At 50.1% G+C, this 23,156-nt stretch overlaps 1 protein-coding gene across 1 annotated transcript in view; it reads left to right on the forward strand.

Annotated features, from left to right (window-relative positions):
* PTPRN2 (protein tyrosine phosphatase receptor type N2) overlaps positions 1-23,156 on the forward strand; it is a 710,720-nt gene that overhangs the window by 225,620 nt on the left and 461,944 nt on the right. Inside the window, exon 4 of the mRNA XM_057550450.1 lies at positions 18,425-18,527. Within this exon, the coding sequence (XP_057406433.1) occupies positions 18,425-18,527 (103 nt within the window). The remainder of the gene's footprint in view (positions 1-18,424; positions 18,528-23,156) is intronic.

Raw genomic sequence — 23,156 nt, forward strand, 5'->3', positions numbered from 1 at the left:
CCGCCCGGCGCCCGCGCCCCGGCACACGCTCTCCTCCGCTGCCCTGCGTGGTGCTGGGCGGATTCGCCTGTTTCCGGCTCCTCGTGGTGGCGACTGCCGTGCTCCCGATACGGAGGAGGGCCTCCCTGCTCTGAGACCCGGGGGCTCCTCTCGAGGCTGCCCTGGGCGTGAACCCTCTTTTGCTCCACGAGCTTGGCCCTTCGGGCTGAACACATTCAAGCGGGGCAGGTCTGTGTGTCTGTGTTTCTTTTGTGGTGGGACCCGCGGGACGCTTGTGGGAAGGGTCACAGAGGCCCCAGTATTTCTCCCAGATACGCTTGGGTGAAACCCCATTATTGGTGTTCTTTTGGTGGGGAAATCATAGCCTTGAGCAGGTTCTTTTAAAAAAGCATACATCTGCGTCTCTGTGTATGTGCACGTGTGCACGTATGTGTGTCCCAGCAGGCCTGTGTGGGCTCCTCGTTGTGAGGGGCTGGAGCTTCTGGCACACTGGGTGTCAGGAGTGGACGGGAGCCCCACAGAAGGAGAGGCTGGGAGGATGGTGTGGAGGGAATGCCGAGGAAACAGAGCCTGAGCCTTAATTTTACCCCCTTTACAGTTTTTTCCTGGGACGAGCCCACATCTCAGATGTTTCCCTGTAACTCTATGATTCGTATTTCTTATTTGTTTTCGGGTCTGTTTTGCTAGACAAAGCAGGTTTGTCTACGAAATAAATTTCAGGGCTCAAGGAAGTTGAAGTACTTGGTTTTCCAGGAGCAAAGGTGACTGACGTCGCCCCCTGTCCCGTGGGGAGGTAAACCCACGCCCTCTCCGTCCTTAATGTGGGGTCAAAGGCCATCAGCGTCTCCGGGAAGCAGAGGGTCTGGGCTCCTCTGAAGGCAACCGTGGTGCTTAGTGTTCGGCTAGGTACTCGCCGGGGCTGTTCATCTTCGCCCGGTATGTGTGTGAACCTCTGCAGTGTCGTCTCAAGAGTTGGTCCACCCTTCTTTGAGCCATTTTCTCAAGGTCTGCCTCTTTTTGGAGCATTTTTAACAGTGGGTGCCTTTGTTCGGGGAAGTCCCAGCTCCTGGCTGCGGACCCAGCAGCCGCCGAGGGCAGCAGCGGAGTCAGCGGGCAGGCCGTCCTGTGCCGACCGGGGCGGGGGCACCGTGTCCTGGATCTGTGCGGGGTTCTTTGTAGAAGGAACACACGTGACCGGAACCACGGGGACCTGCCAAGAATGGGGCTAGGAGGCTTGCGTGCGGCGCGTCCCTTTCTCCTTTCGAAAAGAAGGTCCTGTGACAGGAATGGGCTAACAGCTAACTAACTTAACTACTCACTGATGACTGATGAGCAGGCCCCGCCCTGGTTGCTGGCTCGGCCTGGGCAGCTTCAGCTACGCACGCCCAGGTCCGGGTCGCCCAGACAGTGACATGGCCGAGGTGGGTCTGCACGAGCCGGTCAGTTTAATGGGAGCAAAGACGCACGCATTTATTTTAAAGTCTCCCAGTGTTAGTGCACAACACGTATTTAAAGCACTTGGAAATAAAAGGTAGAATAATTCTGGTTTGATTTGTTCTGCACAGGTACCCAGTCAAGGGAATCGTGCCTTCACCTTTGTCTCTGGTTCTTGGCTCGTGAGGGGGAGGTAAGGAATTCTGGATCAAACTGGCTCTTACCCGGCAGGCCTCAGTTCAGGGAAGAAGGAGCAGAGCGCCCTGAATGAATGTGTCCATCCGGGAAGCAGGTCTGTTTGCCCAGCGTCTAAGCCACCTCATCTCTGGCTGGCGCTGTGGGAGGGGTGGAGACGAGGGCAGGCGGAGGCCCCGGACTGGGTCTGCCCGTCGCCCACGTCGTTTAGGGAGCCTGTGCTGTTTTCTGTCCAACACTCGACCTCACTGGATTAACTGCCTAGCCCGTCTCGATTTCGGCGCTCAGCTGTGACCGCACCCCGATCCCCGTCCTGTTCCGTGCAGCCTCGGCTCCGCCGGCGGCCTCCCCGGAGCCCCTGCCTGGGGCTGGGGGCGGGGCTGGCGTCCCTCGCGGGGGTTGGTGGGGGGATGTGACGGTTGGGGGGCGCGAGTCCCCTTTGCCCGTTGTAACCAGGGCAGAGGTGAGGGTGGGGAGCAGAGGCTTACTTTGCTTATTGAACACATTCTGTCTCATTCTGCCCTGGCTCTGGGTAGAAGCCCAGACTGGGCTGAAACAGCAGGCGTTTACTGCTCACCATCTGCAGGCCAGAAGTCCAAGGTCAGGGCGCCGCAGATGCGTGTCTGGTGGTCAGGACACTGATTTTGTTTTGCAGGCGACCGCCTCCTCGCCGTCCTCTCAGGGCCGAGAGGGAGCGAGAGTCTTTTCCTCTTCTTCTAAGGGCACGGATCCCACCAGGGGGCTCCACCCTCAAGACTACATCCAACCCTCACCTCCTCCCAGGAACATCCCCTGGGGGCTGGGCTTCGGCTCATGGATTCTGAGGGACACAAGCCCGCAGCCCACGCACCTTGTATTTCCCTTCATCGCTCACCTCAAGGAACCTGCCTCCAGGTCATCAGGAGACCCCCCCCCCCGCGGGTTCGCACTGTCGTTTCCACACGCTGGTGCCCTTTCCCCCGTCCTTTAAGTGCTGACTTTAATTTTTGTGGGGTATTTATATTTTGCTACCTGTACCCAGAGGCTAGGAGAAATGTGTATTGTAAGTAAGGCTAATAAATAAATCCATCCATCTGTGGCTGCAGCCTAGCCCGGATTCTCCATTTTTAATGTGTCCTGATGTCACACAGCCTTGTGTCATCACCGGAGGTAGCATCGTGCGGTATTTATGCTCACAGGCGGAGAAGGCGTCTCAGAAAATCTCGCTGCTTCCAGCCTTGTCGGTTTGTGCCTCCATGTAGCTGGAAATCATGTTTCCTCCGAGAGGCTTTCCCCGGGGGCGGCGGGGTGGGGGTGGGGGGTCAGGCCGGCGCCTACCCTGAGGGTGCTCGGGGCGCAAGGTGGATGGTAACAAGGACTGAGCGTTAGGACCGCCGTGCGTGCTGCGCCCACTGCTTCCTGTGCCGGCTCGTGAGTCCTGCCAACAGCCGTGTGCATCCTGTCCAAGTCTCGGGAGAACAGCGCCGAGGGTTTGCGAGCCGGTCCCACTGCCGTGAGTGTGGACGTGCGGAGTTCCGTTCGTATCCGCCAGACTAGATCCAGCCCGAGAGGCTCCCTCATTCCGGTTCCTCCCGAGGAGACTCTGTTCTGCTTCGAGACATCTGCTCGGGTGAAGGCTCCTGCGGCGATGCAGGTGGGGGCGGGGCGCGGCTCTCTGACCAGCTAATCAGTCAAGGCCACGGGCCACAGCACTCAGTCCGTTAACCGAGCTCATTCTGAAGCAGGCAGGCTTCCTGTGGGGCCGACGCCCGCGCTCCTCCTCGCGTGGGCCCCCAGGATGCGTGGGAATAGCTGGGATGTGGGGCTCTCCCGGCCTCTTTTGAAAGATGACTTCCGGTCACATGGGTTCTCCCCTCCCACATTACACGTTTCCATGGATACCCCAGTTACAGGACAGCAGCATTCCAGGTGTAAATGAAACACATTTTGTCTACTTTAACGCTTGAGGCAAACTTGAGCCGGTCCTCTTACACATGAGGAACCCGGTCACCTGAATGGGTGATGTCACTGCCTGGAACACACAGATTGAGGGCGGTGGGGCTTCCTCCCCCTCCCCTCCCCCTCCCCCTCCCCTCCCCCTCCCCCTCCCCTCGCCCTCCCCTTCCCCCCCCAGCGCCCACTCCACATTTGTTACATCAGCCACACACAGGCTCAGAGAAAGTTCAGTTCCTGTTAAAACACACACACACACACACATGCACGCACACACCCACACTCTCACACGCATGCACATGCACACTCACACACTCATATGCACATCAAACAACACAGTGTCTGTGAATGTTCCGCGTCTCTTTCTGTCTCCTGTTTGGTACTTGTAAGCAAGACACGTTTGTGGGAAATTTTCAGCCTTCTGCTTCAGTTCAGTGCCTTGACTTTTTCACTTTTCATTTGTTTCTACTTTGAGGTACTTTTGTGCTACCCCCTGCCCTAAAGCATCATTCTGAAATTTAGTTTCATTTTCTGCACTTCTGAGTTAAGAAATAAAAGCCCTTATGGAAGTTCTTCCAAGTCCCAGGGAGGATGCCACGTCGGACGGGACCAGGAATGTTTGTCTGAACTCGAGATGCCCTTTGGATGGGGCCTCGACTTTCCCTCCTGACTGAGCAGGAACCACCGTGCGAGTCCCTGGGAAGGAGGCCACTTGCTCTCTGCCCAGGGCCGGGTGCTGCAGCCTTGGTCAGAGGGGAACGTGGGCCATGGCGGGAGAAGGGAAGGAGGGAGGGCGGGCAGTGACAGGTGCCATCTGAGTAAAAGGTGGAGTCCATCAACAGTCTGTTATGAAAGGAAATACTGCCAAACCAGCTTGGTGATGGAAAGAATCGATGCAATCCCATGATTTGGAAAACTGTGAAGTCTCCATTGTAAAGGTAGACCTGCATGCTTGCTGCCTCAGCACAGAGGCCACTGTTATGGGGGCTCTAGCCCGAGGGTGCCTGCCAGTACCACAGACGTGCTTGGGGTCTGTTGGTTTGGAAGTGACATCCTAAGAGCTCCTGGGCTTGCACGGGGCCCTCCACCAGGCTGTCAACGCAGCCTGCACTCACTCCCTGCTCCGTTCATGAATGGTTGAGAATAAGGACTTTATCTCAATCATGTAATGGGTTCCCCACTGAATGGTTCTTCAACAGAGTAGTAGACTCTGGCAAGTGCAGAGTGTGAAGGAGGTGCAGCCTTTAATCACACCGGCCTTTCTGGTACGGCTGTGTTTTGGGTTTTTATTTAATAGCATTGAATACGGTTCCTTGCTCTCTCTACCTCCCTTCTCATACTTGTTTGAAAGACCAATTGGCTAGTTTTATGTCCCTGTGACTCCTCCTCTTTCTCATGTATTCCCCCATCATTTTACTGGGCCTGTTAACAGGGGAGAAGTGGAGTTACCATAACCCAGCTTCCTCTGCGTCCACCAGAGTCGGCAGGCCTCAGAGAGAGCGCGCTGCAAGTCCCACCGAAGCTGCACGGGCCTGGCTCCCTGAACTTCCCGCTGGTGTTTTTCCCTCTTGCTTGGAATGCGTAGCTCTGGCCGCAGGGACCCTGTCCTTCCCTGGTGACTGCAGATGGCCTGCTTGCCGGGTCAGACTCTCCAGCTCCACGCTGCCACTGCACGCTCTTCACATGAGCAGGTGCCCGTGGTTAGTGAGGCTGCATCACCAGGCGGCCGAGGGAGACTCGGGGCCTGCTGTCATCTCGCTGGGTGGTGACGGCACCTCATCTCTACCACGTCCAGCGGTGGCAACATGAGTCTCACTTCGTGCACCCGCCCAGGCAGTCGCTAGGAGAGCCGTGTGAAGTGACTCAGACATCATTTGACATGTCCTTACTCTGGAAATGGAAGTCTGTGGTGAGATGAGGGTGGTGTCTGGGGACGGTGGAGCAGCCCCGGGGACAGTCAGGTCCCCGTGTTGACCCGGCAGTAGTGAAAATGGGCGAGAGCGCTCACCCGTGCCCAGTACATCCTGACGGGGTGATGGCCAGGGTGCAGGTGTTGCAAGGAGCGAAATAAAGCATCAGCCTTAGGAAGGGAGGGAGGAGGGGAGGAGGGAGGGGGAGGGAAGGGGAGGGGAGGGAGGGAGGCGGGGAGAGTGGAGAGGGAGGAGGAGAGGGAGGAGGGAGGGGGAGAGAGGGGCAGGGAAGGAGGGGAGGGGATGGAGGGGAGAGGGGAGAGTGGGGAGGGAGAGGGGAGGGAGAAGGGGAGGGGGAGGGGGAGAGGGAGAGGGGGAGGGGAGGGAGGAGGGGAGACTGGAGAGGGAGGAGAGGAGAGTGGAGAGGGAGGAGGGGAGAGTGGAGAGGGAGGAGGGGAGAGGAGGGAGGAGGAGGGAGGGGAGGGAGGGAGGAGGGAAGGGGAGGGAGGGAGGAGGGGAGAGTAGAGAGGGAGGAGGGGAGGGGGAGGGAGGGGAAGGGAGGGGATGGGAGGGAAGGGGGGAGGGGAGGGAAGGGGGGAGGGGAGGGGAGGGAGGAGGGGAGGGAGGGGAGAACCAGGCTCCAGGGCTCATTGTGAGGGTCGTGGCCGCAACAGTGTTTCTGTGTCGCTCCAGTAAAGCGGACTTGCTCACTCTTGTCTGGACGGTGATTTGCAAGCCCCGTGGGGCCAACACACGCCCCCTTGTGAAGTTTCCGTACCGTCCTGATATCCGGGGAAGGCACGGAGGACCTACTGCTTTGTGACTGATGGCAGAGGAGCTGGTGGCCTCACGGGGGTCTCTGAGCCCACGAGCGCCTGCAGCCTCTTCCAGGAGGGACGCGAGGCGGCCCGGGCTCAGCTTCAGGCGACCTGTGGACAGATGCTGCGTGGGGACTGCACCTGGTGTCACAGCACTGCCCCGCCTCTGTCCCACATCCCTTGTCACTGGGCCCCTGATTTTGTGGCCCCTTCCAGGGTCCTTTGTTACTCCAGGTCCGCGGTAGAGGCCTTCTCACTGCGAAACCACCCGTTGGAATGCTAAGGCTGCTGCCGGGCCAGTGGAGCTCATGTCCCGGGGGAGAGCCCCCAGCTGGCCCCGTCCCGGGGGACTTGCAGTACAATAGGGGGGAAGTTCCCATAAAGAACGGGGGGAAAGGGAGTCACAGAGCGATGAATCAGAAGCCTGGACTCTAGAATAAGACAGTTTCCAGCAAACAGGACTCCTGCTCAGACGCACGTCGGATTGAGAGGGACGGTGACTCAGGCAAGGAAACACGCATTTGCAGCGGGCAGGTGGGCCGAGCAGACCCGTGCGGTAACCTCCTTGCCCTGCCTGAGTCCTGCCGTGCTCTGCTTTTGCTGCCAGATAAACCCACTTTCTGTTTTTTAAAAATATTTTAATTTTTTAAATTTATTTTTTATTTTTGGCTGCACTGGGTCTTGGTTGCTGCGTGCGGGTTTTCTCTAGTTGTCGCGAGCAGGGGCTGCTCTTCGTTGCGGTGTGCGGACTTCTCACTGCGGTGGCTTCTCTTGCTGCGGAGCACGGGCTCTAGGTGCACGGGCTCAGTAGTTGTGGCGCACGGGCTCAGTAGTTGTGGCACACGGGCTCAGTTGCTCTGCGGCATGTGGGATCTTCCCGGGGATCGAACCCTTGTCCTCTGCATTGGCAGGCGGATTCTTCACCACTGAGCCACCAGGGAAACCCCCGCTTTCTTTTAAATTGATGAATAGGGTTTGCTTGGCCAGGGAAACACAGGCAGGCTGCTTCCCTGACTCCTGGGAACTTTGAGGTGGAAAGTTATTTGCTACCGGGTGGGATGAATAAATTATTTACAACCAAGTCAATAAATAAGTGGATTATCACCGTTTTCAATGTGAAAAGGAAGTGTGCATATATAATAACAAGACTGATTTCTTGTGTGGTTTCTAAACTGTTGTATGTTTCTAAACTGGCACCTTCTTTGGAAGTCCTGGCTGTAGAGGTTCCAGGCTGACTTACTATTACTGCAATGCCTTGATCTTCCACAACTATGAAAACCTGAGTTAAACTCGCTCAGGGACTTAACTGTGTTGCCTCCAGGCCACGCTGGTCTCCAGGCCAGGCTCACACCCCCAGCCTCAGGGATTCACTGTGAGTCTGGACTCTCCTCACGAAGTACAACTGGCTGATGCCTGTGGTCTACCTTACGTGTCTTGTTGAGAAAACGCCCCTTTCTACCTGGGGTCGTCCTCCACGCCTCCATCCCATTCCCAGGTCACTCCAGGCTGCAGGTCAGGAGCGCTGAGCTCCTCTCCAAGGACAGTCAGCTCTGCCGAGGGAGGCCTCCAGGTGCCTATGGCCATGTCTGCCCCTGAGCCTGTATCCTGCCAGCGCTGCTGTCCCCCCAAACCCTGCTTGCCGCTGAGGGCCCCCTCTGTGAGTTCACCCCTCTGCTGTGAGGTACCCCCTCCTCTGTGAGGTCCCCCCTCCCCTGTGATATCCTCTGTCCTCTGTGAGGCCCCCCCTCTGTGAGGTCTCCTCTCCCCTGTGAGGTCACCCCTTTGTGAGGTCCCCTCTCCTCTGTGAGGTCCCCTCTCCCCTCTGAGGTCCCCTCTCTATGAGGTCCCCTCTCCCTTGTGAGGTCCCCCGTGTGTGAGGTCCACTCTCCCCTGTGATATCCCCTATCCTCTGTGAGGTCCTCCCTCTGTGAGGCCCCCCTCCCCTGTGAGGTCACCCCTTTGTGAGGTCCACTCTCCCCTGTGAGGTCCCCTTTTCTATGTGACGTCCCCCATCTCCTGTGAGGTCCATTCTCCTCCGTGAGGTCCCCCCTCTGTGAAGTCCCCCCTCTCCTGTGAGGTCCTCTTTCTCCATGAGGTCCCCCCTCTGTGAGGTCCCCTCTCCCCTGTGAGTTCCCCTCTCCCCTGTGAGGTCCACCCTATGTGAGTTCCCCTGTCGCCTGTGAGGTCACCCCTCTGTGAGGTACCCCCTCTGTGACGTCCCCTCTCCCCTGTGAGGTCCCCTCTCCTCTGTGAGGTCCTCTCTCCACTGTGAGGTAACCGCTCTGTGAGTTCCCCTGTCCCCTGTGAGGTCCCCCCTCTGTGAGGTCCACTCTCCCCTGTGAGGTCCCCTCTCCTCTGTGAGGTCCCCCCTCTATGAGGTCCGCCCTCCACTGTGAGATCCCCCCTCTGTGAGGTCCCCTCTCCCCTGTGAGGTCCGCTCTCCCCTGTGAGGTCCCCCCGATGTGAGGTCCCCCTCCCTTGTGAGGCCCCCCTTGTGTGAGGTCCCCTCTCCCCTGTGATATCCCCTATTCTCTGTGAGGTCCCCACTCCTCTGTGAGGTCCCCGCTCTGTGAGGTCACCACTCCTCTGTGAGGTCCCCCCTCTGTGAACTCCACTCTCCCCTGTGAGGTCCTCTCTCCTCTGTGAGGTTCCCTCTCCCCTGTGAGATCCCCTGTCCTCTGTGAGGTCACCCTTCTGTGAGGTCCCCCCACCCCTGTGAGGTCCCTTCTCTGTGAGGTCCCCTCTCCCCTGTGAGTTCCCCCCTCTGTGAGGTCCACCCTCCCCTGTGAAGTCCCCTTTCCTCTGTGAGGTCAGCCCTCTGTGAAGTCCCCTCTCCCCTGGAGATCCCCTATCCTCTGTGAGGTCCCCCCTCTGTGAGGTCCCCTCTCCTCTGTGAGGTCACCTTTCTGTGAGGTCCCCCCTCCCCTGTGAGGTCCCTTCTCTGTGAGGTCCCCTCTCCCCTGTGAGGTCCCTTCTCTGTGAGGTCCCCTCTCCCCTGTGAGGTCCCTTCTCCCCTGTGAGGTCCCTTCTCTGTGAGGTCCCTCCCCTGTTAGGTCCCCTCTCCCCTGTGAAGTCCCTCCTCTGTCAGGTGCCCTCTCCCCTGTGAGGTCCCCCCTCCTCTGTGAGGTCCCCCCTCTGTGAGGTCTCCTCTCCCCTGTGAGGTCCCCCCCTCCCCTATGAGGTCCCCTGTCCCCTTTGAGGTCCCCCCTCTGTGAGTTCCTCTCTCCCCTGTGAGTTCCCCCCTCTGTGAGGTTCCCTCTCTTCTGTGACGTCCCCTCTCCCCTGTGAGGTCACCTCTCCCCTGTGAGGTCACCTCTCCTCTGTGAGGTCTCCTCTCCCCTGTGAGGTCACCTCTCCCCTGTGAGGTCTCCTCTCCCCTGTGAGGTCACCTCTCCTCTGTGAGGTTCCCCTTCTGTGAGGTCCCCTGTCCCCTGTGAGGTCCCTCCTCTGTGAGGTCCACTCTCCCCTGTGAGGTCCCCCCGATGTGAGGTCCCCCTCCCTTGTGAGGCCCCCCTTGTGTGAGGTCCACTGTCCCCTGTGATATCCCCTATTCTCTGTGAGGTCCCCCCTCTGTGAGGTCCCCTCTCCCCTGTGAGATCCCCTATCCTCTGTGAGGTCCCCCTTCTGTGAGGTCCCCTCTCCTTTGTGAGGTCCCCTCTCCCCTGTGAGTTCCTCCCTCTGTGAGGTCCACCCTCCCCTGTGAAGTCCCCTTTCCTCTGTGAGGTCCGCCCTCTGTGAAGTCCCCTCTCCCCTGGAGATGCCCTATCCTCTGTGAGGTCCCCCCTCTGTGAGGTCACCCCTCTGTGAGGTCCCCCCTCCCCTGTGAGGTCCCTTCTCTGTGAGGTCCCCTCTCTCCTGTGAGGTCCCTTCTCTGTGAGGTCCCCCCTTCCCTGTGTGGTCTCCTTTCCTCTGTGAGGTCCCCTCTCCCCTGTTAGGTCCCCCCTGTGTGATGTCCCCTCTCCTCTGTGAGGTCCCCCTCTGTGAGGTCCCATCTCTCCTGTGAAATCCGCCCTCTTGAGGTCCCCTCTCCCCTGTGAGATCCCCTATCCTGTGTGAGGTCCCCGCTCTGTGAGGTCCCCACTCCTCTGTGAGGTCCCTGCTCTGTGAGGTCCCCACTCCTCTGTGAGGTCCCCTTTCCTTTGTGAGGTCCCCCCTCCCCTGTGAGGTTCCCCTCTCCCCTGTGAGGTCCCCTCTCCTCTGTGAGGTCCCCTCTCTCTGAGGTCCCGTCTCTCCTTTGAGGTCCCCCCTCTGTGAGGTCCCCTCTCTCCTGTGAGGTCCTCTCTCCCCTGTGATGTCCCCTCTCCTCTGTGATGTCCCCTCTCCCCTGTGAGGTCCCCCCTCCCTTGTGAGGTCCCCTCTCCTTTGTGAGGTACCCCCCCGCCGCCATGAGTTCTGTCCTCCTTCAAGATTCCCTTCCTAGTGGTGTAGCTGCCAGCCTTTGACCTCACCTGCCCCTTTACTCTGGCGTAGACCTGCAGCTCGTACCACGCCCACTATCAGTCCTTGAGAGCCCAACCTCATAGCCTCTTGAAATGGAGAATTTTTCTAACTCTTACCATATGCTTTCTTCTTTCTCTCTACTATCTTTAACTTGTTGTTCACAAATCATAAGGATTTAAACAGGAAGTACTTAGAAGTGTGCCTGGCTCATGGGTAGGTATTATTATTGTTTTAAAATTAAAAATTTTTGTCATATTGTTATTTTGTCCTCTTTCTAAGACATAGTTGGATATTTTTGTCCTACTCAGAACGTTTTTATGGCTCCGCGCTGCATGCAGAAAACGCCAGCCCTTCCTTGTGTGGTGTGCAGGGCCTCCTGAGGCCTCACACCAGCCCTCCACCCCGCTCTGCCCCTCGCTTGACTCGCACCCTCACCAACCACGTCAAGCCCTGGCCTGGCGCACCATAACCTTTTTGGATTGGCTTTTTTCACTCGGCAGAGTTTTCTGGAGATTCGTCCCGGTTGTGGCTGTGTCTGTAGTCCCTCCCTTTCACTCCCTGAGTCATTTTTACGGCTGAGTACTCGTCCATGGTGTGGATGCACCTGTTTGTTTAACCCTCCCTCACTGGATGGCATCTGGGCTCTTTCTAGTTTGGGGGTATTATAAATAAAACCGCGATAAACATTTGTTTACGAGTTTTTGTGTGAACGTAAGTCTTCGTTTCTCTGGAATCAGTGGCCAGGGGTTCAATTGCTGGGTTGTATGATGTGCGTATTTAGTTTTTAAGAAACTGCCAGACTGTTTTCCAGAGTGGCTGCACCATTTTTCAGTCCCACTAGAAATGTAACCGTTTCTCCAGATCCTCGGCAGGATTTGGTGTCGCCACGATTTTTAATTTTAGTCCTTCTGAGAGGTGTGTAGTGATATGTCATTGTGTGTTTAATTTCCGTTGGCCTGTTGGCTGATGATGTGGAACAGCTTCTTGTGTGCTTATTTGCCATCTGTACATCCCCTTCGATGAAGTGTCTCCTCATGTCTTTTGCCCATTTGATAATTGGATTTTTTAATGTTTAGTTCTGAGAGCTCTGTATACTCCAGATACTAGTCACTTGTTGGATATGTAGTTTGAATTATTTTCTCCCACTCTGTCTTTTCCTCCTCTTAAAAGGACCTTTCACAGAGCAAAAGTTTTTAATTTTGATGAGATCTCGTTTATCAATTTTTCTTTTTATGGATGATGTTTGGTGTCAAGTCTGAGAACTTATTGCTTAGCCTTAGGTTCTAAAGATTTTCATTTTTCTAGTCCCCTAAAATTTTTATTGTTTTATATTTTACATTTACATCCATGACCCGTTTTGGCTACTTTTTGTGTAAGCCATGAAACCTGTGTCAAGTTTCCTGTTTTTGCCTCTGGATGCTCAATTGCTCCAGCACTATTTGTTGAAAAGGCAGTTTTTGGACCATTAAGTTCCTTTTGCACTTTTGTCAAAAATCTGTTGGGCGTTTCTGTGTGGGTCTGTTTCTGGGTTCTCTGTTTTGTTCTGTTGATCTCTTTGCCTCTCCTTCCACCAGTACTACACAGCCTTGATTACTGTGCCTATTAATAAGACTATAGGTATAGAATTATTAGGTAGAATGATTCCTCCTGCTTCATTCTTCTTTTTCCAAATTGTTTTAAGTTCTCTAGTTCCTTTGCTGTTCCACATAAATTTCTTGTCTGTATCTACAAGGACGTTTTCTGGGATTCTGATAGGAATTGTGTGAAACTTGTATATCAATTTGGGGAGAGTTTACATCATTATTACACTGCGATTTCCAGTCCGTGAACACATTATGTCTATCATTTATTTAGATCTTTGATTTCTTTCATCAGCATTGTGTAGTTTTCAGTGCACATGTTTTATTAGATTTACGCCTAAATATTTTACTTTGTGAGTGACTGTAAATAATATTTTAGTTTCAGTGTCAATGTGTTCATAGCTAATATAGAAAAAGAATTTATTCTAGGAGTTTTTTGTAGATTCATTGGAATTTTCCATGTGGAAAATTATGTCATCTGGAAATAGGTACAGTTTTATTTCTTCCTTTTTCATCTGCATGACTTTTATTTCCTTATATTGCCCTATTGCACTGTTGAGAACTTTTGGCTCTGTTGAGTAAAAGTGGTGCAAGAGGACATCCTTGCCTTTTTCCTGATTGTAGTGAGAAAGCTTCTAGCTTCTCACCATTAAGTATGATGTTAGCTGTAGGGCTTGTGTAGATGTTCATTGCCAAGTCGATGAAGTTCCTCTCAATTTCTATATTTCTGAGAATATCCATCATGAAAAGGTGTTGAATTAGTTGATTTATTTTGGATTAAACCAGTCTTGCATCCCTGGAATAAACCCCATGATGTATAATTATTTTTATATATTGCTGGATTGTATATGCTAATAATATTGTATGGATTTTTATGTCCGTATTCATGAGGGATATTGGTATGTAGGTTTCTTTTTTCTTTTTCTCTTTTTTTGTACTGTTTTTGTCTGCTTTTGGTATCAGGTTAATATTAGCTACATAAAATTAATCGGAAACTGTTTCCTCCTTTTCTGTTTTCCAGAAGGAATTGTGTAGAATTCATATTAATTCTTCCTTAAATGTTTGGTAGAATTATCCAGTGAAACTATCTGGGTCTGGAAATATCTTTTTGGGGAGGTTTTAAATTATGAATTCAATTTTCATAATGGTTATAGGGCTATTAAATTATATATTTCATATTGGATGAGTTGTAGTAGTTTGTGGTTTTCGAGGAATGGGTCCATTTCATCTAAGTTGCTATGTTTATGTGTGTAGACTTGTTTGTTCCCTTATGAGGTCTGCAGGGTCTGTACTGATGTTCCCTGTTTCGTTGCTGATATTGATAATGTGACTGCTCTCTCTTTTTCATTGTCAGTCTTGCTCGAGGTTTGCCAGTTTTACTGATCTTTTCAGGGAAGCAGCTTTTGTTTTCACTGATTTCTCTTTTTTAAATTTCAATTTTGTTGATTTTCTGCTCTTTATTATTTCCTTCCTTCTACTTGCTTTGGGTTTATTTTGCTCTCCTTTTTCTGGCTTCTTCATGTGGGAATTTAGATGATTGATTTGAGACTTTTTCTAATGTAAGTATTTAGTGCTAAAAATTTCACTCAGTGCAGCTTTAACTGTGCCCCACAAATTTTGATATGTTGTATTTTCATTTTCACTCAGTTCAATGTATCTTTTCCCTTGGATTCTCTTTGACCTGTGGCTTGTTTAGAAGTGTTGTTTAAGTTCCAAGTGTTTGGAGACTTTTCTTGTTATATTTATGTTATTGATTTCTAGTTTGACTCCATTGTGATTGGAGAACATACTCTGAATGATTTTGATTCTTTTCATGTTGCTGAGTTTTATTTACGTTCCAGGATATGGTCCACTTTAATTGGATGAAGATGCAAGTGTTTAGGAGGGTAATTGGGATGATGACAATGTAGAAACTTTTGTCAGTTTCTGCTTCTCATATTTGCAGCTCTGTTGCTTGGTGTGTATACATTTAGGATTGCTGTATCTTCTTGGCAGATTTACCCTTTTATCATTATATTATGTCTCTGTCCCCGGTAATTTTGTTTGTTATGAAGACTAATTTATCTGCTATTACGATAGCCACTGCTACTTGTCTTTAATTAATGATATATCTTTTTTTATCCTTTTACTTCAACTTGAAAGCTGGAGTGAGTTTCTTATAAACAGCACATGGTTGGGTCATGCATTTTTAATCCACTCAGTCGATGTTTGTCTTCACTGGTATATTTAGCCCATTTATATGTAATGTAATTATTGATTTGTTAAGACTTAAACTCCTATTATATTTTTTTGTTCTATTCTATTTTTCTATTTGTTCTATTTTTCTCTGTATTCTTTTTCCTGCATTCCTTTAGGTTATGTTAACAGTTTTTTACAAATCCATTTTGATTTATCTATATTGTTTTTGAGTGTATCTCTTTATAGCCTTTTTAGTAGTTGGTATACATAGTACATACATTATATATATATAAAACTATCGCAGTTTACTGGTGTCATCATTTTACCATTTTGAGTGGGGTATAGAAACCTTACCTCCTTTTATGGTTTTCCCCCTGTTTATTATAATTATTTTAAATATATCCTCTACGTATATTTAGAAGCACATCAGACAGTGTTATCATGTTTGCTTCAACTGTCAAACATAATTTAGAAAGCTCAGAAGAAGGAAAGCTTATCATATTTACTCATACCTTTACTTTTCATGCTCTTTTTCCGTCTTGATGTTCCCAGTTTCTTCTGTCATCACCTTTCTATTTAGAGAAGTTCGTATAGCAATTCTTTTGGGGTAGGTCTGCTGGCAAAGTATGCTCTCATTTTCATTTATCTCAGAATGTCTTCATTTCCCTGTCGTTCCTGAACAATGTTTTCACTAGGTATCTGGATTGGTAGACTTTCAGGATTCTGAATTGACAGCTTTTTCTTTCAGAAGTTTCATGTGGCCTCTGTGGTTTCTGATGAGAAATCCTCTGTCATTTGAATTACGTTCCCCTCATAGGTAAGGTGTCATTTCTCAGGCTACTGTTAATATTTTCTTTGCATATAGTCTTAAGAAGTATAATTATCATGTGCCTTGGAGGAGATTTGGGTTTATCCCATTTGGGGTGCTCAGCTTCTGGAATCTTTAGGTTTATATCTCTTGCCAAAACTGAGAAATTTTCAACCATCATTTTTTTGAGTACCTTTTCAGCCCTGCCTTCTTTCTCCTCTCCTTCTGGGATTCTGATGACATGAAAATTAGATCTTTTGTTACAGCCCCAAAACCCAGAGGCTCTGTCCCTTTTTTTTTTTCAGACTATCTTCTCTCTATTGTTGAAATTCGGTGATTTCTATTGTTCTGTCTTCCAGGTCACTGATTCTTCTCTCTGTCCCCTCCATCCTTCTATTAAGTGCGCGCAGTGAGCTGTTTATTTTGGTTATTGTATTTTTTAGTTATAACATTTTCACTTTTTTTTTTGTATTTGTGTCTTTACTGAGGCTTCCCATTTTTTCATTGTTTCCAGAGTGCTCGTGATTGTTCACTGAAGTATTTTTATCATGGCTGCCTTATAGTCTTTGTCAGATAAGGCTGACATCTCAATTTTGGTGTGTGCTGATTGTCTTTTTTCATTCAGTTTGAGGTTTTCTTGGTTTTGGTAAGAGTGGTTTTCTGTTGAAACCTGGGCATTTTTGTATTATGTTGTGAGTCTCCAGATCTCATTTAAACTTGTGTTTTAACTGGCTTTTTCTGGCACTGCTCTGCTGGGGTAGGGGCTCTGTTACTGGCAATGGAGGTTGAAGCCCAGGTTCCCCACCAGGTCTCTGCTGACACCTGAGGGAGGGTTCTTGTCCTCACTGCTGGGCAGCAGGTAGGTGGAGTCTGAACTCCCCACACGGTCTCCACTAGCACACCAGGGGGTGGTTACCACGCAGTGGGGAGGGAAGTCCCCTCCCCACTTGGCTGCTCTGATGACACTGGCAGAGTCACTCTGGCCTCACAAGGGAGGGTGCCCAGGCTCCCTGTCGGCCTTTGTGGTGTTTGGTGGGAGTGGAGCTCTGCCGTCTGCAATGTGCTAAGTCGCTTCTCTCCAGGCCCTCTGACTAGAGAGGGGTAACTTCAGCTGGGCCTCGTCGGCACCAGCGTTGGTGGCTGATTCAGTTCCAAGTCTGAGATCACAGCCCAAGGGAACCCCAAGGGGCCCAGCACCTGTTTCTTGGGTCCCTGGGTCCCCGGCCAGTCTTCTTTCCACACTGCACAGCCTTCCACACGTATGGTTTCCAGGGATTGGCTGTACCTGGTGGGAAGAGTGTCTTCCCATCTTCCAGACGCGGACCCTCTCTTCCCAGGGTTTTACCTCCTCTGACTGGCCTTGGAGAGAACTTCAGGGAGGACGTCTAGGCCCCTGGACCTACACATTCCTTTGTTTCTCTCTCCGAGTGCCCAGTTCCTGCCTGCTCCCAGGAAAGCTGAGAGATCTGGGCTGGGGTTCAGGGTTCCCCTCACGGCCTGTATAGACCACCTCTGTCAGGTGGCCACCTGCTGCAACTGAGGCCTCCTCACAGACCTCAGAGTTGGCACAGCTTAGACTTCTGTGCTCTTTAGATAAAAATATTACTGAAGTTCTGTTATTTAAATTTTAAAAATGATTTTTTTTCACAGAAAGTTCTGTTTGCGCTCATGATATTTTCTGTTTCCTGGTGGATATTGACATGAAGACCATCCTTTAGGGAATGATGTGGTTAAACCACGCCTGTTTTCTGAGTCTGCAGTGCTAGATGTTATGCTAATATTGCAGATGTGCTTCCAATTGTGAATACTCCTGGGAGTGGACCGATAACAGCCACACAAACACATTTCACGTGGGGCGTTTTCTAGTTGCTTTTGGCAAATGGAACAGACTTGCTTATTCTTAAGCACATTGAGTCCTAAAGTAAGGGTAACGGTGCCAGCGGGGCTGGGTCTCCCTGCAGGGACCTCTCTCGAAACGTCGTGTCGCGAACTGAGCTGCTTGCTGGTTGCTGTGGTTGCAGCCGGGGGCGAACTTCCCCACAGCTCCCACTTTGGATAATGCCATCGGCCCTTCTGAGATTCAGAGCTATTCCAACTGCTTGAATCTTGCCACTTGTAAATTTTAAAAAAACGTTAGATTTGCATTTGAAAAAATATTCAAGTGTGTTCATGAAGGCAGCTTATGTGTAAGAGCCGTTCTTTTAATTCCACCCAGAATATGTGTTCTCAGCGAGTTCTGGACCTTCTTGTACCACACTCACACACACACACAAACAAGCACAGCGGTCCTGATTTGAAGGTTTTGGTAATGTGTTTTTGTACAGGGCATAAAAATATATCTCTGTAATTACATGATATTTAGTGATTAGATAATTACGGATAATTGCATGGGGTAGTTCTAAGTGCTAAAGTGTTACCATAAGATCTAAAATGTACAAATTGCATAATAATTATTCTTAGGGGTTATTTGGTAATTCTGAGCATAATTATCATGTGATCTGCAGTGCATGTAATTAATGCATAATCACATGGATTTTGCCTTCATAACTACTTCGCCCTTGTTACAAAGCTCTTTGTCATAACATTTGAGTATAAATATAATGTAATTGGCTCCCAGATACAGTACATTAAGCCCCGTGATAATTGCTTTCACAGTAACAATAGCCCTTATTTCACTTCAATCGTGTGGCTCTTCAGCTGGGCGGGGTTGCGAAGAACGAATCGCCAGGACGTGGAGGCGGCGAGCAGGCAGGGCGGCGCTGAGTGGTGGCCACTAGGCGCGCTTCTGGGTGAGGAATGTCTTTGCCGTGACCAGACCTTTCCAGGTAGAAGAGTTTGCACCTTTGACTTGGAGCCTGTCTTCTAACGGTGGCGCACGCCCCTGCCCTGCAGCAGCCGGCCCCTGCATACAGCAAAGCACCCACCGCGTTTCGGGTGGAGGGGCCGCAGAGGGCTGGAATTTCTTTAAGGAGGAGATCTTGTAATAAACTGCAGTGAGAGGGGCCTTGGCCGATGGATATGACATTGTGGGAGAACACCTGGGACAGCAGCAGTTACTCAGAGACGGCAAACGGGAGCTCTGGCTCGACTTCCGTGTCGTTAACGCAGTTCCTGCAACTCTCCCCGCAGGTCTCACGTGGCAGGATGGCTACACCCAGCACGTGATGGCGCGGGAGCTCGCCGGCCTTCCCCAGGCCTCCCCACGGCGCCCTGAGGCCTCCAGCCCAGCCAGGTAAAGTGGACTTGGTTTACGGCTCCTCGCCGGCAGCCACGCCAGCATCCACCAGCCCTCTTCCTTGTTTCATGTAGCACAGTGCCCTGTCTTTCCGTGTAGACGTTCCAGGAAGTTGGAATGTGTGTAAGGAGCAGGAGGGGTCCTGGCCCCGGGGGAAGGGTGTATGGGAGTGACCCGCCCACAAGGCGCTGTTCTCACCAACAGACGTGCCCAAAGGTCCTCCCCGCCTTCCCGAGACCCTCGGAAGGTCTGCATCTTCAGAGCCTTGGTTGAAAGCAGAGAAGTCAATAATTCTCACTTCCCAGTAAGAATTTATGTTCACTTTAGTACAAAAAGCAAGTTAAACCATGAAAGGCGTGCCGTTCCCCAAGCACGGCAGCCCGTGTGAGCCGGATTCATTCCATCTCGTCCTCTCTGCACACGTGCGGAGGTGCAGACGCCTTGCCCGCTCGTGCAGGGGGCACACAGACCCCGGCAGGTGAGGACTCCGTCCACAGACAGAGCTCCAGGCGCGGGCCGCCTCGACCCCGAGCCGGCGTTTATACAACAGGGAGACGACCTTCCCCCAAGGCTTCGCTTGGAAGTCCACTCTTCCCTCGGAGAGTGAGTTGTCTCTGTCCGTAGCCTCAGTGAAAATAATCTCAGTGACAGAGACATCAGCCGTCTGCCTTCCTGCCCAGGCTGCCGAGCCGAGGAAGCAGCTAAGCCACCAGGCCCTGCAGGGTTAAATGCACCAAACGTGAAAACACGTTCACCGTGGCGGCTCTCACTGGCCAGACCGTGAGTCTCTTGAGGGTAGGAGCTGTCCTTTGTCTTTCTTGCTGGTATATTGAGCTTTAACAAGGAGACTGTGCCACTGTAGTCTGTTCTGTAAAAACAAAACACAAAAACCAAAGTCAAGCCATCCTGAATTTCCATCTTCATCTGGGTGAGTTCAGACTCTTCACGCTGGTCTTTCAGTGACATTTGGGCCTTTCAGCACCGGCCGCTGCTCCGTCCCTCCCAGTGAAGATGTACCTGAGGGGCGTGCACTGTCCCAGACAACCTTGAACTCCACTGAGGAGGCCAAAGGGCAGAGGGATAGGGGGGAATGGGGAAGACCGAGCAGGAACAACTCCGTACGTAGTCTAGACAGTCAGTAAGTATGGCGGAAAGTCCAGCCTGTCGTCAGGGAAAGAGCATTTCCAGAGAGAACAGCCCTGAGAAATCAGACACGGTGCGACCACGGACAAACACCTAGCTCACCACGTTCTTAGCAGTGTTAATATTGTCATTTAAAATAATTGCCCTTTTGTTATGAAAAATGGTTACTTCGCTTTTTTAGATTACAAGTGAGATTAAAAGTTTAAAAATACACATATGTAGAGACTGGAATTCTCTACATGGATTTCCTATGCACGATCTTTGTTCATATACAAAGTATTTTTTGTATTTTTCTGCTTGGTTTCTTTCTGCATAGTCTTTATATTTAAGGCTAGTAACTCTTCACGTACCATATTTTACAGAAGTAGCTTTCTGGTCTGTTCCATAGATGGCATGAGGTACAGTTGCCAGCGGAAAGGGAACTCATAGCCCTCTCGCGGTGGGAGTTCTAATTTCTTCCTTGAGGGTGTTAATTCCCTCCCCCCTTGCCCGCTCTGCCCCGGAGAGATGGGCTTCCTGGGCAGCACCAGCAGGTCCTTGGCCTTGGGCTGGGTGGGTTTGGCCGTGGTGCACCCCTGGCTGGGAGGGCGGGAAGGCATCGCACCCTCGGCTCTGCCAAGGTCATGGCTGCTTGGACCACCACTATGACCCTTTAACGCCTCCCTCCCATAGACCCAGCCCTTCTCCACCGTTAGCCTGTCGGTTCTCTTGGTCCTGCTCTGTCTTTGCAAACAGTTCCTTTGTTAAACTGCCGGACGTCCTGTTTGGAGATGCCGTGTGTCCTATGGGGCCTCTGCCTGGTGACAGGAATCCTGGTCACCCACCCTCTTCTTCCTCAGCTTTTGTCAAGGTTATAGGGTCGTCATACACACGGAATAGTTTTCCTTCCTTTCAAAAACCTTCTCCAAAACTTTCTTTAGTGTTGAAATTGTCTGCTGCCTGGTATATATTTTTAAATGATCTTTCTTTGTAGGTAAATCTCATAACACTTCCATTGTCTTCTGAGATTATTGGTGAAATATGCTCACAGGTTTTACATTTTTGCAGGGAACTATTATCCTTTTCATAGGGATTTCCAAATTTGTTAACTTAGTGTGATTCACAGTACTGTATTATAATTTAAAAAATCATTCACCATATGTGTAATTATCACACCTTAGCCATTGATTTTTCTCTTTACCCTTTTAACACAATTTTAAAAAATAATTATCTCTTGGACTTTTCTCTTTCTACCATTCTTAGATTTATTGTTTTTATGAAACTTCTTGAGCTGAAAGTTTTGTTCTTATTTTTATTTATTCATGGTTAAAAAGCAGTGAAATCACTTAAGGCTATGCATTCGCCTGTGAGAGTGGTTTTGGCATCATCCTGTAATGTTGATGGGCTCATTTGCTTTTGTTCTAAATTATCTGTAATTGTAATTTTATATCCTTTGGGAGCAGTAAGTGTAGGCTCTTTCCTTTGTTCATATTTATGTGCTCTTGTTTTTAGTCTTTAAATCAGTGCCTTGTTTTATTGCATTTTAGTTAGAGAATGTGACATGTTCAGTTTTTACTTTTTAGAAATTTGGGGTTCTCTTTGTGGCCTAGTTTATACCATACTTTTATTAATTTTCAATGGATACTTCAAAAAACCATTGTATCCACTATTTACAGAGTACAGATTTTTATATATAGTTTATAATCATATATAAAATTTATAATTACATATAAATATAAATTATATTACTCAAAATCAAATATCCTTATTTATATTTTTATTTATTGAAATTTCTCAGACAAAAACTATTTCCATAAATTTTCCTTCCATTTTTAACATATTTTGCTTTACACACTTTGGGTTCTGACGTTCAGCCCATACACGCTCACAGCATTTCTTCTTCACTGTGGATCATCACACCTGCTACCGTTTTTAAATGGAGACTTCATCATCTTTAGTGCTTTTTGTCTTGATCCCACTTTTCTAAAATCGGTATTACCATTCCTGTGTTCGCTCTGTTTTGCTGTCTAATTAATCCTTTAAAATTCTGCCCTTTGGAGTCTCTTATTTTGCATGCAGCATTTATAAACAATATCAGGTGGCATTTTTTACAGCCTCTCTGGCCAGAGACCCCTGATTTCTCTGCTTTCTTTCTTTCCCTCTCTGGCCTGTGACTGGTTTACTTTCATCATCTTTAGTGTTTGTAACTATGTATCTTACTTCAAATTCAGTCCGCGGCCATCACCTTTAGGCTTTCCAGGCAGTTTTTGAAGTGACAGATCTGAGTCACTATTAATGGAGGAATCCCACCTTCGGACCCCCCACCCCCTTCCCAGCGCATCCCTGGCGCCTGGCACGTGCCGTGTACAGGTGGGTGTCCGGCCCAGAGCTGTTGACTAAAGAAGGAAGGAAGGAATGAAGGGTCTTGTGACACTTTTGTTTATTACGTGGGTAACCACACCGACCAAGAATCCTGCCTGACCTACATTCCACAGGGTACTTCCAGAACTTTCTGTACCCCGTAGATGTGTGAATATCCACAGTCAGCAATCTTGGGACAGGACAGGTGACCTTAAAAGAGATTAAGGAACTGGCCCCAAACCAGTGACCCATTCAGGAGGTAGCAGTGAGCTCCGAGTGTGGTGTCAGGACGCCCAGCCCCAGTCTTGGGGGAAGCAGAGCAAGCACTGCCTGAGAACCAGGAAGAGGCAAAGCCGTGTCGTGGACGCTGCATGAGGGACAGATGCCGGGAGCCTGGGGACACCCTCTGCTGAGGCCCCTGATGGCCAGAACAGATGGGGGTGGGGTGGGCAGCAATGTTATGGAGGACTTGACTGAGCCGTGAATTCTGTTTACATGAAAAATAAAATGGCACCGAAATGGTCATTAGACAAGGTTGGGATTATGGAGAAAGGAGTGAGAACCAGGTCACCGTGTGCTCTTTGCAAAGATTCTGCTTATAATTCGGATTTTTTTTTTTTCCTGAGCACATTGGGTGACAACTTAAAGCATCCCATGTTATTGGAGCCTGAAGGTCAGTGCAAGGAAGTGGGAAAGGGACCAGTGGAGACCGACGTGTAGGGACTACATTCTTAGTCTTTTGAGGTAGAAAATGTACACTTAGAAAGTTTTGACCTACTTCAAGCCGAATGACAGGGCAAAAGTCAATCTGAGAGCTAGCTGCTACAGTGTCGCACCCACAGAGAGGGACGCTCTCTTGGCTGCTGTAATGTATTACAGTGTCACAAACAATCCTCCAGCAGCGGACACGCAGGGAAGATGAATAAGACAATTTAAAGACACATTTATGAGGTGGTTCTATCTGCATTGATTAGCAATTAGTGAGAAAAATAGATAAAGTACCAGAAAAGTAAATTGACTTCAGTTAAATTACACACAGAACATGAAATTTCATCCATTAAAAAATGGTCAAGGAAGCTGTAGCCATGATTTGAGATGCAAAGAACCGTGCAGCTCCTGATCATTTATACGCCTATTAAGTCT

Source organism: Balaenoptera acutorostrata, chromosome 7 (genome assembly GCF_949987535.1).
Source record: "Balaenoptera acutorostrata chromosome 7, mBalAcu1.1, whole genome shotgun sequence".
NCBI lineage: Eukaryota > Metazoa > Chordata > Mammalia > Artiodactyla > Balaenopteridae > Balaenoptera > Balaenoptera acutorostrata.